The sequence below is a fragment of the Eretmochelys imbricata genome, chromosome 2, assembly GCF_965152235.1.
Source record: "Eretmochelys imbricata isolate rEreImb1 chromosome 2, rEreImb1.hap1, whole genome shotgun sequence".
In the NCBI taxonomy this organism is placed as follows: domain Eukaryota; kingdom Metazoa; phylum Chordata; order Testudines; family Cheloniidae; genus Eretmochelys; species Eretmochelys imbricata.
In genome coordinates this window covers 191169926-191181700 of record NC_135573.1, presented here as the reverse complement: position 1 = coordinate 191181700, position 11775 = coordinate 191169926, and the positions used below count along the sequence as shown (strand labels likewise).

The 11775-nt window shown below is 41.3% G+C and overlaps 1 protein-coding gene across 1 annotated transcript in view; it reads right to left on the bottom strand.

Annotated features, from left to right (window-relative positions):
- Window positions 1–606: 606 nt before the first annotated feature.
- Window positions 607–11775, bottom strand: part of CPNE4 (copine 4) — a 257514-nt gene continuing 246345 nt past the window's right edge. The window contains exons 14-15 of the mRNA XM_077809293.1: window positions 8419–8655; window positions 607–738 (exon numbers count right to left, since the gene is read on the bottom strand). Coding sequence (XP_077665419.1) covers window positions 607–738; window positions 8419–8655 — 369 coding nt within the window. The remainder of the gene's footprint in view (window positions 739–8418; window positions 8656–11775) is intronic.

The window sequence follows — 11775 nt, the reverse complement described above, 5'->3', positions numbered from 1 at the left end:
GCTTGTTTGGGCATCCCTGTTATAAGCTGCTGTCATTAGAACTGTCCATGCTTTGGGCTGTAGTCTTTCAGAAGTGTCTAAGAATGCTTTGGTCATTCTTTCCTTGAAGGACAGTGTGCTGAGTAGAAGGTTTAGAGCAGGCAACTTTGTGGCAAGAGAGAAATAAAGACAACAACTGCAAAACTGTGTTGTTTTTATTTTAAACATGCAAAATACAGTTCATGCATCTGCCATTTTGAAAAATCTTTCGTTTTGCAGCAGATAAAACCAAAGATATTTTGGCTATCCACTCTCAAATGTTTCAAAATGCTTTACAGTGGAAAGATAATAAGAAATTTAGCAAAATTTCAACAAACCTGTATAAAAATCAGATACAGATAACTTTTTATTTCAAGGCGACATGCTGTAAAGAGTTCGTTTCCTTCTTCTCATAAAAAGTTTTCAACAATAACAACTGCTTAACAGATTCAAGCCTTTAGGCTACACATGCAAAAAAAAAATGATTTTAGTTAAAAATCACCAAAACGTGCTATTTTGTTGTTTGTTTTAAAGTACTGTAGTTGTAGTAGTAGCAGTTTTGAGCTCTGTAAAAGTGTGCGGGGCAGTTCATGGCGCTAGTGTCCTGGAAGACTCGTACTCTGACATACATTTTGGTTTAATCCCTTTGCCATTGTAATAGTCCACCACTTGATTTGGAACTTCAGCCAAAACGCTTTTTGCTAGTGCAGCTGGGGATGCCTGCAGGAAATGGTAGAAAACACAGTGTTAACCTGTCGCTATGCAAAAGGTGCCGACTGGTCTTATAACCAGAGGCGCTGGGAGTTCATGGTCATAAGCATGGAATAAAAGCAGACCAATAGCAATCGAAGTACATGACACTACCTCAGGGCCTAATACTGCAAGTGATTCTGTGTCAGCAGACTCCGGCACCTCACTAAAGTCATCAGGGCTTTGCTCAGCCTGCCCCCTGCTCAGTTCTGAGTGTGGGATGAGGACGTTACACTGCAATTGCTGTACCACTGTATATTTTTGCTTGACTGCTGTCCATGAGAGTGCCAAGTCATAACTAAAGGGATTGCCTGGTGAAAATTCTCTTGTCTGTGTTAACTATAACACTGTCAAATTGAAGAGGATTTAAAAGAATGTGAAAAGACTACTTTACTTTTCACCATCCCTGACGTTTGCTTACCCTTCGCTCCTAAGCGGTCTAGATAATAAAACTCAACGAGTTCAGGTCACTTTAGTTTTTAGGCTCCAATCCTGCAAAGACTTATGCATGAGCTTAACCTTAAACATGTGAGCAACTCCACTGAGTTCAAAGTCAACCATGTGAAAGGGAAGCCTTTGTTTAAGTTCTGGGGGAAGTTTTAAATTCAAATAAAAATGTTTTTATTGAAATCGAAACAAATATGAAAAACGTTTCACTGATAGGCTTCTTGAAGCCTTAAAACAACCCAAATTTGAATTACGGGTCGAACCTAGTGGCCGTGTCTCTGCAGGTGCTACATATTTTCACTCAACGATCCTTAAATGCAGAGAGATTCCATAGCTGTGACCCTCTGCACGTGCACAGGCCACACATTGTCATTAGAGATTGCTACCCTGAGAAAAGGCTGGCATACATGATCGCAATTCTTTATTGTAAATACAGTAGGATTTTGCCAAGGACATCTTGAAACATCCTGGCTGACAGCAGAGGAAATATCCGTGCATATTGTGGGGTTGTTATTAAGTTGACAAACCAAGGCCCGATCCTGACATTAGAGCCGGAGGGCAGACCCTTGTGCCCAAACAGAGTCCCGCTGGTCTACCCACGCATTAAGGGGCCAACCCTACCCTGCTTTTCAATATGCCTATTTCCAGTCCTCCTCTAGTTTTGACAAGGAATGCTAATTAAGGGGCCTGATCCAACTCTCATTAATGTCATCATAAAGGCTCCCATGGACTTGAACAGAACTGGAGTGGGCTCTAAATCAGGTACAAGCATTACTGAACTGACAGCAATAGCAAAGCACAGGTGCCTGACTCTCTCTTCTTAAGCAAGGCAACTCTTGCAAGGGAATATTCAAAGGCTGTAGTCCTTGGATATTTAACTTATTTTCTCTGGCTAATAGATTTTCCCCTCGTCACTCTTTCTAGGTAATATTTTAGGTTCACGGTATAAGCTGCACTGTCGGAAATGAACAAATTACCGCCCCTGATTTATTCTCCTCCTCTCTGTCATTGGTTCAAATGCTTATCCCACCAGATATTTAGAATTTGATTCATATAGGAAGTATACTGTGCATTTACTTATATTTATAAACATGCCAATCCAAAGGTACAGAAAAAATGCAGTTAATTTAGATTAATTTAATAGTAACAAAGTATATAAATAATGAGGAAATACAGGCATAAATTTTTAGAGGAAGCAAAATTAATATCTGCATTTTGAGTTCTTGTACTTTACTGGTAATGTACCAAAAATTAAAACAGTAAACACATAAAAGGGAAATAGCTTCACATTATGACATTTGAACTGAAATCTGCAGAGACAGTCAAGTGTTCAAATGCACGAGACACTTCTGCGTAAACAAACAGAGAAGGCAAAACAAACCCTTCTGGTGACAGCACACGTACATATATTTTTTCCAGGTATAAAAAGTTACAAAGCCCTTCAGTATTAATCCCTTTTGAAGGACAAATGTGGAATTTTCACACTGTTCAGCAATGGCCTAACTCTGCTCCCACTGAAATCAATAGAAAACACCTATTGACTTTAGTGGAAGAGCAGCAAATTTAGGCCAGGGCTGAGAATTTTGGAAAATGCCACCCCAAATACGCAAGAGCTGTTACTACACTGACCGCCACGTCCAGGCTAAATTAACACAAATAGACTCATACAAAGAACAGAAAGGTAAAAGAATGAACAAAACATATACAATGCAAAACCAAGAATCCACAGGACTTTGCATGGCTCAGTTTTCAAAGCAGCCCTTATTGACTTCAGCGTGGGGTGGGGACTGGCATTCGATACTTCTGAAAATCATTAAATACCAATACTCCTGCCCCACCACATCATCACCTCTTCTCTCTGCTAGTGTCAGATCCAGTTTTATTTAACGAAAGAATCAGTTCTGTAAATGGACCCTATGTCATAAATATAAAAGGAAGGGTAACCACCTTTCTGTATACAGAACTATAAAATCCCTCCTGGCCAGAGGCAAAACCCTTTCACCTGTAAAGGGTTAAGAAGCTAGGATAACCTCGCTGGCACCTGACCAAAATGACCAATGAGGAGACAAGTTACTTTCAAAGCTGGAGGTGGGGGGGGGGGGTGGTGGAAAACAAAGGGTCTGTCTGTCTGTGTGATGCTTTTGCTGGGACCAGGTCAGGAATGCCCTTCAGAACTTCTGTTAAGTTAGTAAGTAATCGAGCTAAAAATGCGTTAGATTTTCTTTTGTTTAATGGCTGAGAAAATAAGCTGTGCTGAATGGAATGTATATTCCTGTTTTTGTGTCTTTTTGTAATTTAAGGTTTTGCCTTGAGGGATTCTCTATGTTTTGAATCTGATTACCCTGTAAGGTATTTACCATCCTGATTTTACAGAGGTGATTCTTTTACTTTTTCTTTCATTAAAATTCTTCTTTTAAGAACCTGATTGCTTTTTCATTGTGCTTAAGATCCAAGGGTTTGGGTCTGTGTTCACCTGTACAAATTGGTGAGGATTTTTATCAAGCCTTCCCCAGGAAAGGGGGTGTAGGGCTTGGGGGGATATTTTGGGGGGGAAGACATCTCCAAGTGGGCTCTTTCCCTGTTCTTTATTTAACACGCTTGGTGGTGGCAGCATAGGGTTCAAGGACAAGGCAAAGTTTGTACCTTGAGGAAGTTTTTAACCTAAGCTGGTAAGAATAAGCTTAGGGGGTCTTTCATGCAGGTCCCCACATCTGTACCCTAGAGTTCAGAGTGGGGAAGGAACCTTGACACCCTATATTGTGGGTTCACATTACAGAGCCCCATTCACTTCAGTGGGGCAAGCCTGGAAGCAGGAGTCCATTCTAGTGGATCTCATTCCAGAATTGGGGCGTTAGCTGGTAAGTTTCTCAGTGTATGGATCATGATTCTCCTTGCTCTGGCAACGTGCACCCACTTTAAGGCCAAAGTGGTGTAAAGAGGCATTTGTGTAAATGAGAATAACACCTTATTTATGTCTTTGGTCTGTAAAGCACATGCACTCCAATGGCACTGCATCAACAATAACAAATAAGAGTTATTCTTCATAGGAGTTTAACACAGATGAGAAATTAATTTTCCCTATAACATTTTTCCTGCATTTAATGATATGCTTGAACAGCATTGTAGCAACAAACAACTCAAGATGAATACTTCTCAACTGATGGTTAATACACAACAATCAATTCAGCCAGCAGTGGGAAAATACTTCCCCCTGATGATAATTGGTATATATTACAAATTACTTTGATTCAGTTCTAGAGGCTCACCATGCCTAATCTTTAATTACAAAGCATAGTACAAAACATTGCTCCTTGCAGAGGTAGGGGCTTGGCTTTGCACACTCTTCCGTGATATGTGTTATTAAGTCACAGTTGTTAGGCTTTATGATTAAACACAATGGAAAATGGAAAATGATCCACAGGCTGCATCAGATTTGTGCATGGTGCATCTATCATGAGTCCAAAAGGCTGAAAAATTCAATGCTTAAAATCTCCGTAGCAGAATGCCATTCATTACGAGATTTTCATATTCTTATACATTTTGGCAATTGTTCATGGGCATCACTGTTCTGCTTTTGTTAGATAATGACACACAAATATTTGGATGATGATAATTTTGGAGGACAGAAATTCAGTTCAGTCCAGAAAACATTTTTTCTCTCTATTTTCATGTTACCCCGTAGCAGTCAGGCTAAATGTGGAATCTAGTAAAGATGCACAATACTTGTGGACAATTGTTTTTAACTGTAGTGAGTACCTGGCTGTTATCAAAGCCCCATGATTCTAGGATTTGCTAAGAACCACCCCTATTATAATTCTTTCTACAGCATCAAAGGTATGCATTACCCTTGAGAGACTAGTCTAGAAGGCAAGGTCCCTGCGCTGAAGAATTTATAAATATAAAAATCTTATCCTTGAAGGTGCTAAGTGACAACATGCAGGAATAGCTTAGCACCTCATAACACTCGGCCTTCATAATGAAATTATATTGTTGGTATTAAAATGACTGTGAACACTAGCAAAGGACAATACTCACTTCCTTGAGAAATCCTGATCCAGCAAAGCACTTAAGCACATGCTTAACTTTAAGCTTGTGAGTAATCCCAATCACTTAAATGAGACTATTTATGTGCTGAAAGTTATGAATATGCTTAAGTGCATTTCTGAATCAAGACCTCCCCGAGGGATTGATTTTATACGCTCATTTTTACTGACTCTCCCTTCCAGACTTCACCTCTTTCTCCTGTAATTATAGTGATCCAACAAGTTATTCTAATATTAGACTCATGAGGTAGATTTTCAGTTAGGCTAGTATTGTCCAAATGTAGGCAGGTAAGGAACCTCACCTTGCTAATAGAAACATTATCTTGGGTACTTCCTGTAATAAAGAGATTCATCAAGAGGTGGTTATCATCACAAGCATTTATTTTGCACCTATTACATTGGCATCTGTGCACCTTAAAGTGTTAAGTTGAGACACTCAAGATCTCAATAAAAAGAGACTGAATACCATGCTTTATAAGTTACATGGGTACTTCTGATATGGAGAGAATATTGTGTATATCTAGAGAGAAAGAGAGAGAGACCAAGTTTCTCTTCTTTTAATGAGTGAAATAACTTTCCAAGATTGCTACCCTTTCAAATTTCTGAAAGTTAACCTAAAACTACTAAAGACAATAGATACTTGTAATTTCCCACAATTAGCAATTAAGATCACAGACTCGCTCACAAGTTAGCAGCAGCACGATCTATTCAGTGTCCAGAAAGAACTGCAATGGTCAGCATCAATCAAGGATGATTTCAGCTCTGTCCTAAAGTTACAATATGGCACTAAAAACAGAAAAAGAAGCTGGCTTTGCGAGTTCCTCATGGAAACATATTTTCAGCTAACTAAAAGCAGGTCTAGTACCAACTCCAATAACTCACCTTTCAATGCTTTCACAATACACTGCACCTCATGTGAAAAGCTGCACACTGTGATTAGCGTAGAGGGGAATTTTTAATTGGGAGCAGGTCACGATCGCACCTTGTTAAAGCTTCTGTTTCACTGCTGGGGTAGTAGCACTGCTGACAAGTAATGGATACAACTACACCTTCAGGGGAAGATCATCAGCTGACGACTTCAGTGGAACTATGACAGTTTACACTGGCTGAGGATCCGCCTCCCAGAGTCTAAATTTACCCCAAACTAAAGCTGGAGAGGCGAGAGAAACCAGGTTATTCGGTGAGATTGGGGTGAACGTCACAATGGGACCTTATGGATGTAGGAGGGAGGTGTGTTTCTCATTAAAATGTGGCAGAATGAGATTTGGGAGAGGAGAAGATGAATTGAGAATCTCCTTGTGGTAATAAAAAAAGCAGAGGGCAACAAAATGTAAGCAAGAGACACGTATTTGAAGACACAGAACAACCCACAGATGTAATAGGCCCTCAACAATCCTAAAATCAACATAACCTTTGGTGGAGATAAATCTAGAACTGTGGTTCACTAGTACATAGGAGCTGCATGGAAAGGTCTATTCCACAAAGAAAAAGAAATTCAGTTAATAGGATACAGTAGAGTGGAAAGAACTAGTCAGAATTAAATAGTGAAAATATGGTTCCAAGGCTCCTTGCTGCTAAAAGACAGGAAACAGTTTTCTAAAGTAGGAAGGAAAAAGGGGAGAGACAGAGAAAGAAGAGGAGGACTTGTGGCACCTTAGAGACTAACCAACTTATTTGAGCATAAGCTTTCATGAGCTACAGCTCACTTCTCAGACGTTCTTGTTAAACCTTGGATTTGTGCTGGAAATGGCCCACCTTGATTATCATACTCATTGTAAGGAGAGTGGTCACTTTAGATAAGCTATTACCAGCAGGAGAGTGGGTTTGTGTGTGTGTGGGGCGGGGGTAGGGGGGTGAGAAAACCTGGATTTGTGCTGGAAATGGCCCAACTTGATTATCATACACATTGTAAGGAAAGTGATCACTTTAGATAAGCTATTACCAGCAGGAGAGTGGGGTGGGAGGAGGTATTTTTTCATGCTTTGTGTGTATATAAAAAGATCTTCTACACTTTCCACAGTATGCATCCGATGAAGTGAGCTGTAGCTCACGAAAGCTTCTGCTCAAATAAATTGGTTAGTCTCTAAGGTGCCACAAGTCCTCCTTTTCTTTTTGCAAATACAGACTAACACGGCTGTTACTCTGAAACCTGTCAGAAAGAAGAGGGAAAGGGAGAGAAATGAGGCAGGAGAAAGAACAGAAGAGGGAAAGGGGAGAGATAGTTGAAGACAGATAAGAGAAAGTTGGCTCACGCGCACACACACACACAAAATATACCCTCCGTTCTCACAAGGAAGAAAATGGGATCCTGTGAAGCCTCATTGTATGTGGGAGAGTTGCTTCTGTGACATGGTGCCTGAGTTTCCCTGACCCAGAAGAAAGTCAGGGCTGATGCCGAGAGTTTCAGGTGCTACCATGTAGGAGATGGTGACTGGAGATGGGAGTGTGCGGGGCCAGGGCATGGCTGACTCCATTGCCATGTTCCCCCTTCAGTTTTAGCAGGTAAGTTAAAGCTGGTCCACTTTACCCTTTTCATAATGTATCTCCTCCCACCCACTGCATCCCCTAAGGGTGCATTCTGGGGAATAGTGGCTGGCAGTGGATTCAAGGTGCCATGCTTACACAGAGTTTGGGGAGACGGAGTGCGGGTTGGGGGGGGAGGCAACAAGGAATCACTGGCCCTCCCCACGGATGGTCCTGCGTCTGCTGGTTTAGGAGGCTGAATTCTGACAAGGAAACAATCTGGTGTAAACCGGGTGAGCTCAAATTCACAGTGATTCCAGTCTCTATGTGGAAATGACCCATCTGGGGGATACTATAGGGCTCAGGGACAAGAGCCAAACAGAGAAGGAAGAAAAACGGAAGTTTAAAATAAATCAGGACATATACAAATGAGAGGAGAAAAACTGAGAAATACAGAACTGAGGGCTCAAATTGTAACCAAACAGGAGACACCTCAATGTCCCATTGAAATATAGTTATTCTCCTCTCTCTTTTTTTCCTTCTCTCTCCCGCATCTTAGCTTTATTCTATTTCATTTTCAAAATAAAACGCTGCCATTTTGCTGGGACTGGCGCACTTGAGTTCTTGTTTCAACCTAAGGTAAGAGCAGCCTCTGAAACACAGCCTCATAACTGAACAGACTGAAAATCCGTCTTACGTGTTTGAAGTTCCTAAATGGCACAAACTGGACGATGTCTCGAAGAACAGGCTCGCCTTTGGGGGACCTCAAAATCCCATCGTCGCCATCTAGCATCTGCATGTCGCTGAAATCAGCGTTACCAACCCCAACGATGATGACTGACATAGGCAGGTGGGAAGCATGAACGATGGCCTCCCGGGTGTCAGCCATGTCTGTGATCACGCCGTCTGTCAGAATCAGCAAGATGAAATATTGCTGCAGGTTGCGAATGGAGAGAAGAGCAGGGGAAAATGTCATTGGTTATATAAACCTTTATCTTAAGCTTCCTCCCTTTTTCTAATGCACATTTATGGCAACCATAAACCATGGCTTTGGACAAAGTCTGTTTTTAAAAAAGAAATGTTCTCAGAGGTAGACTGCATCCCATAGGAATCAACTTCCATTGGGGTGATCCCTAGATTATCTTGGTGTTTTTTAACTGGGGGTTGGCTAATTTCCAGGGGAAAGCCAAGAGGAATACTATGTTGAGGAGAATGGTGGATTCCTGGCTGCTAGGAGCATGGCAGGTGTCAGGACTTTAGCTTGGAGTCTTGACTGGTCTGGCTCCCCCCTTGGGTTGTGATCCCTACATGACTCACTTTCCTCTGCTGATAGTTTCTGACTACACTCTTTTGCTGAGAACCAATGGAAAGAGAAGAGAGACGGAGATAGGTGCTGCATTCCAGCATCGGAAGCTGGGGAAGAACTGTAATGGAGATCACAATAGCTCTGTTTAGGGAGCCAACATTGCTGTCAGGCAGAAAGGGAGAGTGCAGCTTTCTGCCCAGTGGAGGCTGGCTTACCATCTCTTGGCACTCAGGGAAGGAATAATGCATGGGGAGGGTTCCTAGTTTGTCCAGGAGCATGACAGGGGCTCCTCCAGGAGAGGAAATATGACTTGGGAGTGGAGAGAGAATGAGGAACTTTTCCAAATCCACTGTCAAACCTGGAGGAGAGGTTTAGTCATTCTCAGGTTTCTAAAAGAGACTAAGCATTTTGGTGCATTTCAGTTCCTTTCCCTACTCTGAGTTACACTGAACTGGATGAAATGGGATACGAGACATTCATTTGATAAATGAGGAAGAATGACTCTCACTTGGGCCTTTCTGGACAGCGAGGCAGCTGGAGTGCACTTTATACATTTACTTTACAAGGAAACTGATTCCTGTACAGGGAGTAGTAGAACTGAGTCACGGTGTGCGGGGGAACAAAGCAGAGAAACACTATACAGTTAAAATTGAGCTGTAATATTATCCATATATAAAATATATACACACACACACACACATTCACTGCCTCTCGTGTGTGAAAACCAAAATACACAGAGATTTTTTTTTTCCTGAAGAGTCATGCTGCAAAGTAAAATAAACGTGTTTTTTCTTTCCTTGCCCAATGTGCGAAATACAGCCCACAGTGTTCTATATTTTGGTCAGCAGCCATCCTCCCAACCTGGACATCTCAACTATGGAGCAGTGATTATAGTTACATTTTAAATGAAAATAGAATAAAATATAATTATAATACTATTTATTACACATCTATTTATTATGCTATTTATTTTTTCATCCAGAGCCCCTTAACAAAAGGTGGTTAAGGGTTAATATCCTCATTTTGTAGATGAGGACACCGAAGTACAGAGAGGTGAAGTAACTTGCTTAATGTAACACTCTAATTCAGTGAGAGAACTGAGAAGAAAACCCAGGTCTTCAGACTCCCAGCGTAATGTCCTGGGACTAGATGGACTCTGTCCGGCGGATTTAGGGTGACCAGATGTCCCAATAATATCGAGATTGTCCTGATATTAGAGACTGTGTCTTATGTATGCAACTATATCGCCCCCTCCCCTTCGAGAAAAAAAAAAGTGTCCCAATTTTTCACACTTGCTATCTGGTCACCCTAAGTGGATTCTTTTAAGAAGTCTAGCCCCTAAGGACTATACTATGCCATAATTCATTCATCTTCCTCTGCATTAAACCACTCTATTTAAAACAGTGTTGCGCGGAGAACACCACTGCAGCGATATACCAGACAGAAGAAGAAAACTCTGGGAAAGCCCTAGCTGTGGTGATGACAATGATGCCATTGTACAGATCTGTTCTGGTATGATATACAGTGCAGTCCTCTTCCCCTCAGAGACAGGCAAGAATTTCTTTGATCTCTGACTCCAATATCAATGCTATTCCTGCACATTTTTCAGAGCCAATTGTAGATGAGGCTTCACAGTGCTAACACATTTTCCCTCCCTCATTTTCAGTCCTGCTGGGCAGAGGGAGAATAAGTACAATGCATTTCAATCACATTTAAAATAAATTCTGTACTTAGGTCTTTCAGCTGAAAGAAACTGTCATGGGTCTTCTCATAAATGGAGAGGTGCAGACCTTTCTTACTACTGTTAAAAGCAACAGAACACTTCATGATGGGAAAAGCAAACAAAATTCTACAGCCATAGTTGAATATGATTCCAGGGAAACAAAGGAGCTTCCAGTATGGGCTCTGTGATGTGGCCATCTTTTTAACGCTTTGTCTCCTAAGATCAATGTATTTAGGGCCAACCCCTAATGCTTCATTCCAAAATGGCTCTTTTGTTCTTACAAATCAGTACGTTCTAAATAAAGTCTGTGCCTCCTAATCATTTGTAGAGCCCATCACTCTAGTATCTAAGCATCTCATGCAATCGCATCAATGATCTACTGGCTATCAAGTGGTTTGGCAGAAATCATGCTGTAATATGGTGAAGACGGAATGTGAAAACAGAAAAAAATGGCAGGTAATATGAAGAAAATGCCCCACACTGTATAAAAATGACAGACAATTAGTAGGAACGGTGGGCAAGCAGGGATTTACATTTGAGTGCTCCATCAATGAATGGAGCTCTGTGTCTTTTCTGTGGGATGTTTGTCATGAAAGTCTGGACAAAGCTCACAAGGATCATTGTGTCAGGGTCTGGCACAGTTATCACTACCAACTCGCTGTGGGCCTTGAGCATATCATTTGGCCTCTCCTGTGTGATTATTTATCCATGTTTAAAACAGCGATAACAACATTGTGCATGTCTATAGCACCTCCCATCTAAGCATCTCACACAGTTATGTGAGCTAGTCACAGAAAGGGTTTGAGACTCCTGGGTCCGATCCCTGCTGATGTAAATGGACATAGCTCCAATGGTAGCCATTTGACCTCCGGGGATCTACACCAGCTTACCCCTGCTGAGGATCAGGTCCAATCTTTCCTGATATGACATCAAGCCACAATTTATATTATATTGGATTGGGAAAAAAACAGGTTTTAGAACGAGCTTGGGAATATTTATCAGAGAAAATGTCAAGTACAGGGCCC